Source organism: Thamnophis elegans, chromosome 9 (genome assembly GCF_009769535.1).
Source record: "Thamnophis elegans isolate rThaEle1 chromosome 9, rThaEle1.pri, whole genome shotgun sequence".
Classification (NCBI taxonomy): domain Eukaryota; kingdom Metazoa; phylum Chordata; class Lepidosauria; order Squamata; family Colubridae; genus Thamnophis; species Thamnophis elegans.
In genome coordinates, this window is record NC_045549.1 from 45,908,250 (window position 1) to 45,927,888 (window position 19,639).

Below are 19,639 nucleotides of genomic sequence, written 5' to 3' on the forward strand. Positions count from 1 at the left end.
AGCCACTCTAGGTATTTACTCTTCATTTCTTCCAAAATTCAGTCTTACTCAGTCTTCTATCCACGTAATTGCAGCATGACTAACTACATATTGGGGATAGGAATTAGCAAACTATGTGTAATAAAGCTAAAACGAATAAAGCTCTGTAGAAAACCATTTCCCACATTTCAGAATATTTATAATGCTTCAGTATATATATAAAGGGAGTCCAAGTGAATAAGTAACACCAAAGTTGGGGGCTTCTTTAATTAATTTCATAACAATAATGATGGGATGACTTTGAGAAGATAGTCACCTTTGGAATGATTCATTGTCCCAAACATTCTCCAGTTCAATGCTTGGACTATGGATCCCTAAAGCTTTAATATAATTTATGTAATCTCTTCCAGATTAATAGGTATTAACTATGTTTTATGGAATTTTTCAGACATTTCTTCTGAATGGGGCATGGCATGCCTGTTGAATCTCTGTTCTAATACAGTTAGACCTAAATTTGCCTTTAACTAAACTAGTGAGATCATTCTTTCACTCTGGCACTTTGAATGTTGGGTGATTTTGTCTATAAAGTAAAAGCAACATTAAATGTTAGTATTATTTATCTATTCAGACTCTCTTTATATGTCTTGGTGGATGTCAGTAGGACCCACATGAAGGTCTGTTCTATGAATATGTAACAGAAAAGATTGACAAATATTCAGAAAATCTGAAAAGAGACAATTTTTAACAGATCTGTAGATTATCAATGTAAAATATCTGAAAGACTTAACTTCATCCAGTGTATATTTTGGATTGTATTCTGCTTGTGAAGAGGGTAAAGTTAAAAACATTGTAGAATTAATGCTCTTAAATACAAATGAAGTATTAAATCTTCTAGTAATGTAACTATTGTGGAATAGGAACTGAAATATCTTTTTTAAGCTAATGACTGTGGAATTAAAGAGCTCAAGTTGTTTATATGTCCATGTCATTTGCTTTCTTATCAATAAAAATACGTAAAAGCATTAAGCACATTTAAGCTTTTGAAAATCAATGGGATGAACATAGGTATCCTAGTTTGGATTGTGGTTTTACTGAAAGATGAATAGTGCATGAATATGCCCTGGAACTAATCCAAATACAAATTTAGATTTAAAAAATGAAAGCTGCTTAGCAGGGTTGCTGCCGGCGTTACTATGGGTTCACAACCCGTGTGCAATGTGTCTGTGCATATGCCAGATGCATGTGCCAGACACGCGTGCCAGATGCATGCTCATGTGTGCTCACGTGCACTCGTCTGCACTGTTCAATGTAAATTGTTCTGCGTGCATGTGCAGAACAATTTACAGTGAACTGTGCATGCACAGTCCCTAAAATTCAAAATGGTGGTGCCCAAGTGGCAACGAGGGAACCGGTTTGGGGGTTTGTCAGGTCTCAGTTGCTGCCAGTTTTGTGACCCAGACCTGAATTCCACTACCGGTTCAGCCAAACCGGCAGCAACCCATCTCTGCTGGTTAGGGGTTGGCAGCATTTGAACAGCCTTGGTTGATTTTAAAAAATCTCAATAGAGTTCCCTTCTTCTCAGAAGCCCCTTCTAACTTCTGACTTACAGCCTTGGCATTTTTTGAGGTTTCCCTCCCTTGAAGCTGGTTAGAACTTCAATGCAGGAACATAAGAAATGTCAGGGCTGTAAGTCAGACCAAGAAGTTAAAAAGCTTCTGAGAAGAAGATAGTGGCAAGCTGTATCCCTATTGCTGCCCCCCAAAAAACCCTTACTCTATACGAAGTGTCTATATACTCACCAATGACTATACTTAATTGATTCTTTATATGTGAAATAAGTGAATGCCGTAGTGCAGGTGTGACTGATTTGATTAAGAAGAACATGGGAAGCAAACCCTAAGCTACACTGGGACTGAAGTTTGACGGCCTGACTTTCATGACAACAGACTTCAAGGAATACCACCAGCCACGCCATGTGTACCACACAATTCCATTGTCTGTCCTTGCTGAATAGGGTCCATTATAATACAGGCCATTCAGGTTGGCAGTATGACATCTAGTGAAATAGAAGAAGAAAAAGAAATGAAGATATCTATTAGTTTCAAACAAAAGCACAGCTTCCTCGGACTGTTTGCAAGTAGAAATGGTGACCTATTCTTCTTCCCTCTACACTGCATCTTAGTCCTTGAAGCCTGGGTAATATTTAATCTGTAGGACTAAACGGGGGCCATGATTTCTCTTCATCTCCACCTGTTTTTGCTTTGGGGGATGCAGTTACCTATAATCTTTTGCCACTCGCATGGACCCGGGATCTGAAAAGAATCACCACCTACTCATCATCAAAGGACTGTATAGCAACAGGCCTAACAGGAATATCACCAGCAACCCTCTCCAGTCTAATATATTGTGATTGAAGGTCTGAATCAATCTGACTATACAGAGCTGTTCTATAGTGACCATATCATTCTTGTGATATATTTTACTTTGTGTAAAGAAAGTTCTGTTGATTTTCAGACAAATTCTGAAAGTTATTTCATTACCCCTATATATCCCAAGAAACCTTGCTTATTCCCTAAATAATAACAGCTAGTGATTTGCTACACTTTTATGATACCTAAAATTCACCCAATTATTACTTTGATCTCCTCGGTGATCAACTCGATGAAGAAATGGCCCATAAGATAACTAAAAATCCCACTGCATAGTTCTCCTTTGAATAGATTCATCAAACCCTATAATCTTCTTTTTTGGAGAAACTGCAGGAGTTTCTTAGGGATTACATCCTTTAGTGTCTGTGGCAATCCACTGAATTAAAAAAAATATCTCCCTGCCTCCGTCCAATTAACCAAAAATAAGTGGAATATGTAGGTTACGTTTATTGGATGTTTATAAAAATAAGGAAAAACCTCATAATACTAAATCAAAACATTGAAGTTACTGATTAAAAAGAGTTGCTTATGAAAGAGGGGAACCAAACAATAATTTGGGAGGATGGAATTCTTAATAATTATGCCAGTAACTGCTGTTATAGAAGATGGGAAGACGCTTCTAGAAATTTTCTTTTTCTTTGTCTCTGTTTCTCACTTTCTCTTTTCTTCCTTTTTTATTTTCATTTTAGGTTTGCTGTAATTTTAAACTCTGTTTAAAGTTCTTTTTCAATAAAAATTATATGACCCCCCCTCGAAATATTGAATATAGGCAAAGCATTCTGCCCTCAACATGTGGAAAAGAAAAGAAAAAAGAAAGGAAAAGAGAAGCAGGAAAAGAAAGAAAGGAAGGTAAAATAAAATCTATCATAAGTTATAAGTACAGATTATAAAATATAAAAATACAGATTAAGTTATAAGTAGGAGCTGCAAGATTTAAAATCATTAATTCTAAAATTTAAATATATTTACAATATCATATTTTGTACTAGTACCTGCACTTCTTTTTCTCGGATTTTGCACTATTGAAAGTTTTTTTTAAAATTTTTTTTATTTTAATTGAACAAAAACACAAAAAAAGAATAATCTTTTATTACATCTTGTAGAAAGTGTATTGATTGGTTACAGATAACTTTCGTGCATTTCTTTCACAGTCATTACTTATAGTTCATATTAGATTATACACTTTAAATCAAAAATCTTTGTATATCTTACTATTAATGTATCACAATTCTCATTTGACTACAGTTATTTGAACTTTTATGCTTTTACCTCAGATCATTCATACTTAAAGACACAACCACATAATGTCATTCATTAGCTATTTCAAAAAATCCTCCAATAACACTACACCTTTATAACATCTTTTAAATAAAAGTCAATTAATAAAGTTTCTAAACCTTTCCCCCCCCTTTTTTTTTCAAACTTACTGTTTAGAATTTATATCCAAGTTACTTTTGCCAATACCATCTATTGTCTTATCTTTATCTTCTATATCTTCATTCTCCCCTTTAATTTTGGGGGCTCCAACCCCATAATCTTTTGCTGTGAGGAAGACTAGTCTTTCCAACTTCTCCTCAATTCTCCCATATCCTTCCAATAGATTTTGAATTCCAGCCAAGATATTTTGGAATTTTAAGGTTTCCTCATCTGAATATTGATCCATGTTTCCAAAACAGAAGAAAGAAAGAAAAAAAGAAAAAAAACTAATAGCGACTTCCATTCTAGTCTTCCAGGTCTCTTTTATTTTTTATTTTAGATTGACTTGAACACAAGTTTTTTTATACTCTTCAAAGGAGAAGGGTTCTGTTTCCCCCCTCTTTCTTTCCCCTGCCAAAATAGTTCTCAGAGGCACCTGTAAAAACAATTCGTGCCCTTGGCTCTTTATCAGTTTCTGTAAACAAGTTGCAAACCCTTCAGCTACAAAGTTAGTGAAGTCAAATAAGGAAAGAAAAGAGATACGTTGTTTCAAAAATCCCAGCCTCTGACCTCCGAGTGGTAGTTTGCTAATTTTTCACCTTCTAATATTTATCTCTGGCTTATAGGAAACAAAGTTCTTTAGATTTCTTTTAGTGAGATTTAATAACAAGTAATAGGAAGAATTGTTAAAAAGCAGAAGAAAAAAATCAATCCACAGCAATCCAATTAGGGTATTTTCACCGCTCAGTTCTTTTGGTTAAGGATCTAATTTGACTTTAAAGAAACATTTCTTTGGGCAGCAAAATAAAAAAAAATACCTCACCAGATGGACTCACTTTCTCTTTTCACTTCCTTCCTTCCAGAGCGTCCCAATTTCATCAGCCTGGGGACTGCCTGTTTACCGCTGGCTTGAAGCACTTCCCTTGGGTCTATCAGGGACTTTGAGATGTCCCTGAGACCAGCAAGGCTTTGTCTTCCTGATCACTATCTCTACGGGACGATTTAGGTCTCAATGGACCGTCCAGCAGCAAAAGTGTCAATGGCGGTCTCGGAGTATCATGACTGCACGTTGTGACATCACAATGTGGCTCCTCCTTCTCTCACACCATTGAAAGTTTTGAGGGATACTTACATTTTATCCATTTATCAAAGCCACTTTTAAAAAAATAAATACCTATTTATTAGTTGTGCAGATAACTTTCCAGTCACTTTTCAATTTTATCATACCTATTTTTTGCTTCCTGAATATTCTGTGCAATATAGCACAAAAAAAAAACCCCAAACCAAAGTATTTTCTATCTTTGTTGGTTTGATTCAGCACTAATTGTTGTCTGCTAATCAACTTAATTTAAAGAGAAAAAAATCATTTCCTGAAAACTGGAAATTAAAATAGTCAAACTTTATATAACCAATATGCTTAATTATGTTTTATTTCACCAGCACAAATTTCTCAATTCAGACAACATTACTATTTTGGCTATGGAAAGGGCCATTAACAACAAGCTAAATACAAACAAATAATGTGATGTAGCTTTAAAAAAAAGCATACACCATCTCACACTTTTGGAGTGTGTTAACACAAGCAAAGAGACCAAATCACATGCCTTATTTGCTCTACTCCACTCTGGCCTGGGTAGATTCCACTTATAATACTCTACCCAGTTTTGGGTACTAAAGTTCAAGACGGACAGGGACAAAACCCACAAGGAAAGGAATTCATGCTAGTCATCAAGAGGAATATTCTCACTTATGAAGTATCACAGAAAGTGATGAGCCTTTTTTTAAAAGAGATCTTCAGGCAGAGGCTGGATGGTTACCTGTCAGAGAAGTTCTAAAGGACCATATAGTGAGGAACAGATTTTCCATGAGGCCATGATTCTATTTGCAAGTTATTAGCAGAAGTAGACTATCTCAAGAAGAAAACAGGGTTGGATTTAATTAGTACTTGGAGGAGAACTCACTAGGAAATTCTAAAACTCTAAGGAGGCATCTTGGGAAGAGACAATTGTAAACCAGTTTTGTATTGTTGGACATGGACAAGACAACATCGTCACCAGAAGTCAAGCATGACTCAAACAGAATGTTACGTTAAAAATAAATTACAAATATAACACACTCTTGCCAATATAATTAACTGCTAGTTTTGCAACTGAAATCAACAATTTCTCTGAATATCACAAAAATGGGGATGACAGATTGGGTCTAAGTCTCAGGAGCCTCAGGTTGCCCACCTCTGCAGTAGATCATAATACAACTTGCTTGATTTTGTAGAGTGTGCAAACTCAATGACTGACTGGGTTTACAGCACATAAATTTATAGTTTGTTGTAACCACAATGCTAAACCAAAGCTTAAAAAATTGCATTACCACTTAGGACAAAATGTGTCCTCAACACACACTAAATCTCACTAGCCTTAATCTAGCTAGGCTTCATTTTTATCTTTTCTACTTCTCTGTTTTTAAAACCCCAAAGAAGACTCTTTATCCAGTGAGCTGATTTTTAACAGGTAGGCATCTTTGACAAAGCAGCCCAGGGAACTCCATTGTTTTTCTTTATGCATATGTGACGATGGCCTGCGATCAGTGCTTTCTCTTGTCTGTGCTTGCTGGTTTTGTTCCCGCACAAACACTGCTCCATTGTTCACAACAAAAAGCATGGTTAAAAAAAACCCAGAAAAGAACTGGAGAATTGGACAACTGTCATTCTTCCAAGCATAGAGCATCGGTGCTGCATGGCACAATCTCCACATTAAATTATGCCATTGGCTCTTAAAGAGATACCAGATCTTCATCTCTAGAATACAAAATCTCCTAACTGAAAAGTCAAATGTCCACTGAAACAGCTGTGGTTTGGATAGTTTTGTGAAACCTAAATGGACGGGAAATAACTGAACCTTTGGGGCAGGGAGATACAGTAAGAAAGAACTATCCTACAGAGAAGGCCATCTGTTTCTGAAAGAGGAAGGCCCACAACAGACTTTCTCTTAGGACCAACCAGATTAAATATATGCTGCACCACTAGGGGCTTTAAAAGCACTAGCACATTTCACTGAAATAGTACTAGCCTATTGAAATAGTAAAGAATGCAATGTTGAATTGACTTCAAAGTTAGTGTCATTCAGGCTTGGTGGAGTTGCCCTGTCAGGAGTCTCTCCACTGCATTTTGTGCAGCTGAGTAGCTGAAGCTTCTTGTTATCCCACTGCTGCATGAGCTGTGCTGGCTTCCAGTTGCTCTCCAGGTGCAATTCAGATGCTTGTTATTAGGTCTTAAATCTCTAATGGCACAAGATCAGGACTGCCTCTTTCTAAGAATATCTACTAATCTAGGTCAGATATGGTGAGCATGCCCCAGATCCCCTCCTTTAAATACTGGCAACTTTGGGGACTTTGCAAATGTGCAAGTATGCACTGTATTGCCCCAGTCCAGACCTTTTGAATGACCTGCCACTTGAGATTCTAGGGAACCTTAATTATCGTTTTAGATACCCTGTGAAGCCCTGCCTATTTCCCCAAATGTTGGTCTAGAAAGGGGATTGAGTCAGGAGGCTAATTGGTCAGGAGCCCAGTAGGAAGAGTGGTTTTGTTTTTATTCTTGTTTTTACTGATAGTTGTGAGCCACAGTATACGGTCATTATGTCAGACAGGCAGCCATATAAGTTATGTAAACAAGTAAAATTGAAGGCAGCCCCAGAAAGAAAAAATATTTTGCTGTATTCCAGCTGAGCAATGGTCAGGTTCATTTACCCTCATCAGGGTAAATTCTTCCAGATAAAGTCAGCCAACATTTGCCAGAGGGACCCTGGTCACAGCCTCCACATTTTTTTAAGCAGAGAATCCAGGAGAAGTCCCAAGTTACAAATCAAACTTCTTTGGGGGAGTATGACCCGATCCAGAGTTACTATTAATGTTACTGATATCTATTGACAGCAAGCTGCTTCATCAGGGAATGGTTTAATCTGGACTTGTTTTACTATTTATGTTGTCACAGTCTCTGGACACCAATTCAGGATTTCAGGAACTTCTTGACATAGCCCATGATGGTGATGTATAACTGAATATTATCACCATACTAATAATAACATCATCCTGAACCATTTTAGCTTGAACCACAGAATGACTCACTTCATTCATGTACAGATTAGATAATTTGGAGGGAAACCCAGAGGAACTTCACACTTTAGGGACTCGATCACAAACCTCCCCATGAGTCTGACTGGAAGTAGAAGCAGAAACACCATAAAACGATACCACCAGCTCCCTTCTCCTTCAGGTGGCCCAGGAGGATATTATAGTTTATGGTACTGGACATGATAAAGAGATCTAATAAGATCAAAAGGGATATGTTGTCCCATATCAAGGTCCTAGCAGAGATAATCAACTAGAACATTCAGTGCCATTTTCATTCCTTAACTAGCCCTGACTAAAAAGGATCTAGTAATCAATTTAAACTAGAATCCTCTGCAGTGTTATTGATTTTTCCCACTGCCTTCTTAACCAGTTTGCAAGGAAAAGAGTTTGAAGCCTGGGAGAAAGTTGTAAAAAAAGAAAAGAAAAAGCTGTTATTTTCACTGTAGAATAATTTTTCGTGACCAGAGTTTATTTTGTTATATAACTACATTTGGATGTTTTTATCTACTTTGCTGCACAGTGTCAACGGTGAAAAAATTTCTCCTGGGAGAAATATTCTTAATGCAAATGCCTTTTATTGTTAAGAATTAGCACCAATAAAGTGGTGTTAAGAAGCACCATTTTTGGACAGTACTGTTGTGCTCATGACATCTCATTGGATTAAGCTTCTTTGGATTATTTGGCTTCATTAAAGAAGGGCTCTACCTTTTGTAGCATTTGAAATTGTGAATCATTGTTATGCTATCAAAATCAAACTGAATGATAATCCAATTATGGTCAATTCCAAAGTTAAAATGTTTTGTAGTTCAGCACATACAATAGCCTTATTTCTGCAGTTAAATGCAAGACAATTATTTCAGTTTCTCAGCAACAGAAATATAGCCATTTCCTTCCTTCTGTGACAGAAGGATATTTCTGAGATATAAAGGATATGAACATTTTCCATACATAAAACCTGTTAGGCAATACTTAAGCAGACTGCATTTGCTTACAAAATACCCATAGCTTAGTATTTTATCTTTCCATCCATGTGCATAATTTATCCATAAACCAATTATGTGAATACCCATTCATAATAAATCCATAAAAATAAAAAAATGTGAACTAGGCTTAAATCGCATATACTGTACTCTTCTAGGTGGGAGAAAGCCCCATTAAATTCATTAGCACTGAGCTGTACTTTTCTTTCTGTCTTCCTTTCTATGTACCAAATCCTCTATGACTTGGCTCTTGAGCTGCATGTCATTCACCAAGATCTCTTATCAGCAATCTAATTTCATTATTTCTAAGGAAAACCCAATCCCAAGAAGGGCAGAAGGAAGTCCAGAAGGAAAAGGGCTATTAAGATAGGTTTACAGAATGATTGCTAAGATATAATTGATTTTTTTAAAACTCGTAATGAAAACTTACTACATAACGAGAGCTGGAAGAACACATTTATAATGCGTGGGAAATAGAATGGCTGCCGAATTCCACCGCTCCGAATGCTTGCGACCAAGAAGATATTAACCGTGGCGCCCAGGACCCCTAACATGGTAACGGAGGGGTTCCTTTTGGGCACCAGCCTTCAGCCTTCCCAGGGAGGTGGTCGTTTAGGGAGGGGACCGCCCTTAAGCGGCTCCAGGAACAGCTCCGGAACGACGAGATCCTCCCTGGCGTGGCTTTTTGCATCGGACTTTCTAAACAGCTGGGAAGCGGCGGCGACGGCTCTGTGCGAGAGGCGGAGGCTTTGGCCCTGCCGTTTGGAGGAGTGCCGAACCCCCTCACTGACTGACCAACATCGTGGGGCTGGCTTATGCCCCGAAGAGGAGGTGGGAGGCCCAGGAGAGATGTCTCCACTGGACTGGGACTGGGACCGGGAGGCAGAGGAATTGATTTCCTGTCTCCGTTACAGCTTCGCTCCTATCCCCCCCTGCATTTTAAAAGGGCGTTTTGCCACGATTTCATCGCTGTTTCTGCAGGACCTTAAAAGGTCTGACCATCTATCGGCTTGGCTTAGGAGTAAAACTGGAAGAACTAATTTACGGACTCCCTGTGGCAGCCATTACCATCAGCTGCCACCACTACAATTATCACTGCCTCAGGAGTGCTGTGTTAGCTGGGAAACTGAACTCCCTCTAGTGGCCATCACGGGTACTAATCTGAAACCTTTACCATCATCCAGCACTATTACATCAGAGAGGCAGTGTGCCAAGAACTTAGACTCCCTCCAGTGGACATTGTTAGTATTTCTTTTTGGACATATACTTTTCTGGACCATTTACAGCGTTCTATCGGACTCCCATTAGACCTTATTAACGAGAAGGCCAATCCTAAGATCCTGCCTTCACCAATTCGCACAACCGTTTAACCGCGCAATTTTTATCTGGTATGATGAGTGCATGGGATTGTATGTGCTTGAGTGAATGATCCCACTTTTATTATTCATTATCATTGTATTTTTATGTGTTTTAACTTTCTGTGGGGACTGCTTGGGTGAATGAATGAGTATGTCTGATTCGGAGGACCTGCCGGGAGAAGCGGGGGCCATGGGGGTAGTTGAGGGAACTAGAGACACGGGAGAGGGTCGGGGTATTACGGTCGTAACAGGGAGGGGCAGATACGGCGGGGACTTCAGGGCAGGCCATTACCGGGGAAGGAGGGTTCGCTACATTACAGAGATCCCTCCTTCCGGCCCTGTGAGTCCCACTCCGAGACCAGATGGCGCAAGTAATCAGGACCCTGGACTCAGGCTGCTGTCGCTAAATGCCAGGTCTGTGGTACATAAAGCTCCTCTCGTCCGGGACTTAATTTTAGACGAGAGGGCAGACCTGGCATGTATTACTGAAACCTGGCTGGGCCCAGAGGGAGGAGTCCCCCTTGTAGAACTGTGCCCAGAAGGATTTCAGGTGCTGCACCAGCCGAGAGCCCAGGGAAGGGGTGGGGGTGTGGCCGCTGTCATCCGGGAGTCGTTAGTTCCTCGTAGGGTCCCTGCTCCGGAGCTTGTCGGGTGTGAGTCTCTGCTGATAAAGTTGGACCTCAAGGGTCAAGTGGGTTTGCTGTTAACGTACCTGCCTCCCAACAGCGTTGCAGCAGCCCTCTCCTCGCTCCTCGAGTCGGTAGCCGAGCTGGCAATTGAGTTCCCTAGGTTGATGGTCCTGGGGGACTTCAATTTGCCTTCGCTCGGTGAAAACTCTGATGGGGCGCAGGAGTTCATGGCTTCCATGACAGCCATGGGCTTGACCCAAGTAATTCGGGGCCCAACCCACTCGGCGGGTCACATGCTCGACCTCGTATTCCTCTCGGAGCAGTGGATTTGTGATCTTGGTCTGAGGGGTAACGACATCATACCCCTGTCGTGGTCAGACCATTGCCTACTGAGGCTCGACTTCCAGAGACCAAACCCCCACTGTAGGGAGGAGGAACCGACCAGGTGGTTCCGCCCCAGGCGACTTATGGAACCATTAAGGTTCCAGACGGAACTTGGGGTCATTCCTGATTCTTTCGCCCACAATCCGGTAGAGACTTTGGCTGCTGCCTGGCATTCGGCAGCATCAGAGGCCCTCGACCGGATTGCACCACTACGGCCCCTCCGAGGCGGCGGATCCCGGAGACCCCCTTGGTTCACCGAGGAACTCCGGGAGATGAAGCGCCGGAGGAGATGCCTAGAGCACCGATGGAGGTCCAATAAGTCCGAATCGAACCGAGCAATGGTAACCACCTGCACCAAGGAATACACCAGAGCGCTTAGGGCAGCGAAAAGATCCCACATAGCCACCTTGGTTGCGTCCGCTGAGTCCCGCCCAGCCGCCCTGTTTAAGATAACCCGCTCCCTATTAAATAAAAGGGAGGCGGGGGAACCCTTGCAGGGCAGAGCTGAGGATTATGCCCAATTCTTAGCGGACAAAATTGCTCGGTTTCGGTCGGACTTGGACTCCACCCCTGCAGTTCCAGCCGAGGCACAAGAGGATCAGATGGAACATCTCTGGGTTGAGTTTCAGGATGTTACCCCCGGGGATGTGGACAAGGCCATGAGGGCTGTGAGTGCCTCCACCTGCGTACTGGACCCGTGTCCCTCATGGCTGGTTACCAGCAGCAGTGAGGTGACACGAGGCTGGATCCAGGCGGTCGTGACCGCCTCTCTTCGGGAGGGGAACTTCCCCGCCGCACTGAAAGCGGCGGTGGTGAGACCCCTCCTAAAGAAGCCATCTTTGGATCCAGCTGTCCTTAATAACTATCGTCCAGTCTCCAACCTTCCCTTCCTTGGGAAGGTTGTTGAGAAGGTGGTGGCCTTTCAGCTCCAGCGGTCCTTGGAGGAAGCAAACTATCTCGACCCCTTCCAGTCAGGCTTCAGACCCGGTTACAGCACAGAAACCGCTTTGGTCGCATTGACTGATGATCTCTGGAGAGCCAGAGATGGAGGATTTCCCTCCATCCTGGTTCTCCTTGACCTCTCAGCGGCTTTCGATACCATCGACCATGGTATCCTTCTGCGACGACTGCGAGAGGTGGGAGTGGGTGGCACCGTGCTGCGGTGGTTCTCTTCCTACCTCTCAGACAGGTCGCAGTCGGTGTTAGTGGGGGGGCAGAGATCTTCCCCTAGGCCCCTAACATATGGGGTGCCTCAGGGGTCGGTCTTATCCCCCCTACTATTCAACATCTACATGAAACCGCTGGGAGAGATCATCCGCAGGCACGGGATCAGATACCATCAATATGCGGACGATACTCAACTGTATCTGTCCGCCCCGTGCCAACTCAATGAAGCGGCAGACGTGATGAACCGGGGCCTGGAGGCGGTTATGGACTGGATGAGGGCTAACAAGCTTGTGCTCAACCCAGAAAAGACCGAGTGGCTGTTGTGTTTCCCTCCCAAGGATTCCACCAATATTCCATCTCTCAGGCTGGGGGGTCAAATTCTATACCCCTCAGAGAGGGTCCGCAACTTGGGAGTCCTCCTAGATCCACAGCTATCGTTCGACCACCATTTGACGGCTGTGGCTAGGGGGGCATTCGCCCAGGTTCGCCTGGTGCGCCAGTTGCGACCCTACCTGAATCGGGAGGCACTCACAACAGTCACTCGGGCCCTCGTGACCTCTAGGCTGGAATACTGCAATGTGCTCCACATGGGGCTGCCCTTGAGGAGCATCCGGCGTCTTCAGCTGGTACAGAACGCAGCCGCGCGAGCGATTGTGGGTGCACCTCGGTTCACCCACATTACACCTATCCTCCGCGAGCTGCGCTGGCTACCTGTCGATTTCCGGATGCGCTTCAAGGTGCTGTTAATCACCCATAAAGCCCTACATGGTAGTGGATCTGGATACTTGAGAGACCGCCTTCTGCCAATCACCTCCCTGCGACCAATAAGATCACACAGATTGGGCCTCCTCCGTATTCCATCGGCCAGCCAGTGTCGGCTGGCAACTACAAGGAGGAGGGCCTTCTCAGTAGTCGCCCCGACCCTTTGGAACGAACTCCCCGTGGAGATTCGTACCCTCACCACCGTCCAGGCCTTCCGCATAGCCTTGAAGAACTGGCTAGCCCGTCAGGCCTGGGGATGAAGATAGTTGCCCCTCCCGAATGATGAATGCATGTTGGTTACTGTTTTTATTATATGTGTCTTTGTTATTGTCTGCATTTCCCCTTCCCTGATTTTATGTGAGCCGCCCTGAGTCCCCTCAGGGAAAAGGGCGGCCTACAAATGTCAATAAAATCTAAATCTAAAAAAAAATCTAAATTATTCTTCGACTCAGAATAATTGCAGTGCAGTGTAATTCCAATGATTCATCAGAAACAAATGTGACTCTTATTTTCAGCAGTGACAAATTCCCATCTGAAGTCAGTGGAAGCTTTGACTTCACTGAAAACAGGATTTAAACATTGTTTCATTTCCTCCTCCTTATCAACTTAGCATTGATGAGAGCTGAAACACATTGTTTCACACAGTAAACTTGGCTTCACCTCAGTCCAACTCAAACTGTATTGCAAAATGCAAAATAATTGGCAAGATTTTGTGTTTATAACAACTGGATAGACAGAGCCAAACAAGAAGAATCCAGAACAAAAGAAAAGTAAGAGAACATTGAAGCTGCTTCTAAGAACATTTTCAAATGTATCTGATGGCTCTCAAATCATAAGAGACAACTTGTTCCCTGAGAATTATGCATGTTGTTAGACTGGCTATGTAAGTATACTTCCTTGCTATATTTTACAACCTTTTAAAATCAGTGTTGACAATTATTACTTTGGCAGTGTCAAAGTTCCCTTAGACTTGCAAATGCATGGGTACACTTTAAATGCAACCATTTAAAAGTCATTTTTGATTATTATGTTCTATGTGATTAATGCCATGCAGAATACTATAGAAAAGAACAGGTATGGGGAAACAAACAATGTTTCTTAATCTGCTTCTAGTGTTACAACTCATCTGAGTGATGGTCAGACTGGAGGTGGCATTTTATCACAATTTCTTTCAAAAATATATGAACGTTTCTTGAATTTTTAAAATACTATTTCTTATGAAGGACTAGTTTTCTTCAGTGTTAGGTTTTCTAAATACATTGGTCAGCAGCTCTCAGCCAGGGGTGGGATTCAACCAGTTCAGACTGGTTTGGGCGAACTGGTAGTTCCGGCAATCAGTTGGCCCTGCCCACCCACCCCTGCTCTATTTCCGTTGTTTGAAGCCCAGCTGACTGGCACGGCAGAGCGGATTGCCCTGTCTCAGCTGTTTTACTTACTGGGCAGGGGTGGGTTTCTGCCGGCATTACTGCCGGCTCGTTGCATGCACAATTTGCTAAAAAACACACAACCGTTGCAGCATCCCCATGGTCACATGATGAAAATTGAGATGTTTGGCAACTGACTCATATTTATGATGGTTGCAGTGTCCTGGGGTTGTGTGACCTTCTGACAAGCAAATTCAATTGGGAAGCCTGATTCACTTAATAACCTGTTATTAACTTAATAACTACCATGATTCTCTTAACAAATGTGGCAAGGTCGTAAAATAGGACAAACTTCACTTAACAACAGTCATAGTTAGCAACAGAAATTTTGGGCTCAATTGTGGTCATACGTTGAGGACTACCTGTAATTTTTAATTTAGTGCAGATTGGAGATTGATATCAAGGTCACATTTAATGTGACCCAAAATTCAGTTAATGTGAGGTTACTACATGCATAATTGAGGTTGGGGTTTTAGATACTTCAAATGTTTGTATAGGCAAGTGGGGAAAAGGTAGATTTTGTCAGAGAAAAACGGTACAAGTTTTAAAAAGAAAAGGCTTGGGATTTTTTACCCATAGACGTATCACTTTGAATAGCAAACAGTGCAAATTCAAATAATGTGACTATTTTGTGAAATTCATTAACTGCGCTAATTGAGACCTATTTGTAATTTATAATGGCAGGATAAAAAATAACACTTAACGTGACTATTGAAAGCTACTCAGATCCAGAGCATCTGTTTTATTTTACATGAATTTAAGGAAAAAAATAGTTCTTCTAAGTCAAAATAATGTGAAAAGAAGGCCAACCTGTTAAACCACCAGCCAGCTTGATCTTCTTCAGCGCAATTCTTTTCATAATTGTCATTATCTCTGTCTTTGGTGCTGAATTTCATCCCTTGGTGATTTGCCCACCATTTAACTTCAGGGTGAAACCCCCCAGTGAGAGAGTCACCAGCTGTTCCAGAATATTGGCCACAATTCATCTTGTAGGAATTCTAGCAAAGAAGTTGAGAAAAGGAGTAAGATAATTGTATAAGTGGAACACCTGTCTAGCATTTAAGAGAGACCTTCAAAAAGGTGAATAAGAAACATTGTCCACAAAGAAATCAATGGAAAATGCAAAGGCTTCATTCATATGGTTTCATTTAATAACCAAGATTACCGTATTTTCACGCATATAACCCGCGGGCAATATGCGTTTTTTACCTGCCCTGCATCCCCCCCCCCCCCCGCGGGGTATAAAAGTCGGCGGGGTATACGGAAAATATTTTACACGACAGCAACTAACAGATTAACTAATCTGTTAACAGATCTCAGCACTTTCCCTTCTCCTCCGTTCCTCCCGAGGCGGGAATGGAGGAGAAAGCCTGGACGAGCTGGGGAGGGGTTGGAGGAACGGAGGAGAAGGGAAAGTGCTGAGATCGGGGAAGGGACGGGAGGCAGGAACGGAGGAGAAAGCCTGGGCGAGCTGGGGAGGGGTTGGAGGAACGGAGGAGAAGGGAAAGTGCTGAGATCAGGGAAGGGACGGGAGGCAGGAACGGAGGGGAAAGCCTGGGCGAGCTGGGGAGGGAAACTGCTGAGATGGTGGAAGGGACGGGAGGCAGGAACAGGCAGGAACGGAGGAGAAGGGAAAGTGCTGAGATCAGGGAAGGGACGGGAGGCAGGAACGGAGGAGAAAGCCTGGGTGAGCTGGGGAGGGGTTGGAGGAACTCAACTCAAGGGAGAGATCTTGAAATTCAATAGGAAAAAAAAATTTGTGAGTTGAGTTGAGGCAGTATCAAATAGCTTTACAATGATTAAAAAATGAACAATTTCCCTAAATAAGGACAACATGCCATAAAATGATTTCATAAAAGATTGGTTTATAATACCTCATTTTAGAGTAATTAAATAGAAATGGTATCATTACTGAAAGTTTTTGTAGCTGGGGAGGGGTTGGAGGAACGGAGGAGAAGGGAAAGTGCTGAGATCGGGGAAGGGACGGGAGGCGGGAACGGAGGAGAAAGCCTGGGCGAGCTGGGGAGGGGTTGGAGGAACGGAGGAGAAGGGAAAGTGCTGAGATCGGGGAAGGGACGGGAGGCGGGAACGGAGGAGAAAGCCTGGGCGAGCTGGGGAGGGGTTGGAGGAACGGAGGAGAAGGGAAACTGCTGAGATCGGGGAAGGGACGGGAGGCGGGAACGGAGGAGAAAGCCTGGGCGAGCTGGGGAGGGGTTGGAGGAACGGAGGAGAAGGGAAAGTGCTGAGATCGGGGAAGGGACGGGAGGCAGGAACGGAGGAGAAAGCCTGGGCGATGGAATAGCGCTAATGCAATGTTTGACGATTGGAACATCTGCTCTACATGTAACATTTAGAGTGAAATCTTATGGAGATGTAAATACTATCCCTCCAAACATCATATGGATTCAGAAATGCATTTTTTTAAACTACAAAAACTTTCAGTAATGATACCATTTCTATTTAATTACTCTAAAATGAGGTATTATAAACCAATCTTTTATGAAATCATTTTATGGCATGTTGTCCTTATTTAGGGAAATTGTTCATTTTTTAATCATTGTAAAGCTATTTGATACTGCCTCAACTCAACTCACAAATATTTTTTTTTCCTATTGAATTTCAAGATCTCTCCCTTGAGTTGAGTTCCTCCAACCCCTCCCCAGCTCACCCAGGCTTTCTCCTCCGTTCCCGCCTCCCGTCCCTTCCCCGATCTCAGCAGTTTCCCTTCTCCTCCGTTCCTCCAACCCCTCCCCAGCTCGCCCAGGCTTTCTCCTCCGTTCCCGCCTCCCGTCCCTTCCCCGATCTCAGCACTTTCCCTTCTCCTCCGTTCCTCCAACCCCTCCCCAGCTCGCCCAGGCTTTCTCCTCCGATTGGTTTTAATGGGGAGGTCCGATGGAATAATGCAATGTTTGACAATTGGTTTTAATGGGGAGGTCCGATGGAATAGCGCTAATGCAATGTTTGACGATTGGTTTTAATGGGGAGGTCCGATGGAATAGCGCTAATGCAATGTTTGACGATTGGTTTTAATGGGGAGGTCCGATGGAATAGCACTAATGCAATGTTTGACGATTGGTTTTAATGGGGAGGTCCGATGGAATAGCGCTAATGTAATGTTTGCCAATTAGTTATAATGGGGAGGTCCGATGGCTTACTCGTCGCGGGTTATATAAGAGGGTGGGGTATACGGAAAATATTTTAAACGATCTTGAAAACCTGCGGGTTATTCGCGTGGGCGGGTTATTTGCGTGGGCGGGTTATATGGGTGAAAATACGGTAGGTACATGTATAGCTTAGGGGATTTCCCAGTTTTAAGAATTTATGCCTATAAGGAAGTTGAGCATATTATTCTGTACTGATTTTTTTTTTTTTAAATCCTGGAGTGAACAGTAAAAGAATTTAGCATATTGTGAAATTCCCATAATTTTAAATTTGAAAATTGGGAGCGGTATAGTGTGTTTTTATTTAATTGGGTGGGTAGTTGCTCCATTTTATGATGTTGTTTTTGTTGTCTGTGACTGCAAAAAGTTTGAAAGCTTACTGCCTTTGAAATTGAAATGCTAATTAAAAATAGTATTTATTCTTCTGTTTCTTCCTTATACCAAGAAGTTCAGATTATATACATACTATGAGGGTCACCTTCTTATGGGGACTCTGTGACATTGGTTAGGTAAGATAATGTCTTCATTTCCCTTCAGAGATCTCACTAACCCCTCCAATATACATTATGGCTTTAAGGGTTATATGTAACTGGACACTCTTGACTGCGCACAATTAATGAGGTTCACAGCTGAATGGAGATTATTTATTCTATCGTGCTAAAACTTTCTCACGCACACTCATACACACCCAGAATTCTGAATGATACAACATTTGTGAAATACTTATGTTCTTATGACGTGTATTTAGAATTCCAAGTTCTAATGAAGCTACTTCTACTACCTGCTCGTCTGCAACTCGAAACTTTTCATACTGTGCAAAGCGCTGTTCATCCATAAAATCAGACAAATCGATCCTCAAGGTATAATTCCCTGAATTGAAAAGAACAAATGAAGGTGCAATATTCTGAAGAGAGGAAGGGAGAACTTCCATTCAATTCATTGCAGGCATGGAGAGAATTCAGATACAGTGGCTAAGTGCTATTTTTTTTTTAGCAGTTTGAGTTTCTTATTGCTTACCATGATACTGACATACTTTGATTAATCAGGGCAGGTTAATATGGAATTTTATTGAAAATTTATTATCTATTATTAAAAATAAATTTATTATATAATTGTAATCAGAGATCTTGTCCTTTACAGTCAGCAACTCAGCACTTTTTGTATCATGCATTAGTGATACCTAACCATGTATTTTGTTGTTGTTAGTTGCAAAGTCCAACTATCGTGACCCCATGGACAATGTTCCTCCAGGCCTTCCTGTCCTCTACCATCCTCTGGAGTCCATTTAAGCTCACGCCTACTGTTTCAGTGACTCCATCCAGTCACCTCATTCTTTATTGTCCCATTCTTCTTTTGCCCTCAATCTTTCCCAGCATTAGGATCTTCTCTAGTGAGTCCTTCCTTCTCATTAGGTGGGCAAAGTATTTGAGTTTCATCTTCAGGCTCTGGCCTTCTAAAGAGCAGTCAGGGTTGATCTCCTCTAGGACTGATTGGTTTGATAACCTTGCAATCCAAGGGACTCACAGGAGTCTTCTCCATAACCATAGTTTAAAGGTCTTATAGCTTCACTGAGCTATGCAAGCCCCCTTGCCATGACAAGGCAGTAATCCATGAAGCGGAACCATAAATTTAACACCTGAATTATATTAACAGTGTGTCGTTCTTTGCTTTGTTCTGACTGTGAAGTAGTCTGAACAGCTTGTAAACTGTTCAAATCTCACAATCAGAACAAAGCAAAGCACTACACATATACTGTAGTATACACATACACAGTCAGACCAAAGGAACACCCACACACCCACACACTTACGTCCTGTGTTTA

At 42.1% G+C, this 19,639-nt stretch overlaps 1 protein-coding gene across 3 annotated transcripts in view; it reads right to left on the reverse strand.

Annotated features, from left to right (window-relative positions):
- Positions 1-1,587: 1,587 nt before the first annotated feature.
- Positions 1,588-19,639, reverse strand: part of FGL1 (fibrinogen like 1) — a 39,188-nt gene continuing 21,136 nt past the window's right edge. For all 3 annotated transcript variants that reach the window (XM_032224754.1, XM_032224753.1, XM_032224755.1), the window contains exons 6-8: positions 18,599-18,687; positions 15,467-15,654; positions 1,588-2,035 (exon numbers count right to left, since the gene is read on the reverse strand). In XM_032224754.1, coding sequence (XP_032080645.1) covers positions 1,876-2,035; positions 15,467-15,654; positions 18,599-18,687 — 437 coding nt within the window. In that variant the 3' untranslated portion in view covers positions 1,588-1,875. The remainder of the gene's footprint in view (positions 2,036-15,466; positions 15,655-18,598; positions 18,688-19,639) is intronic.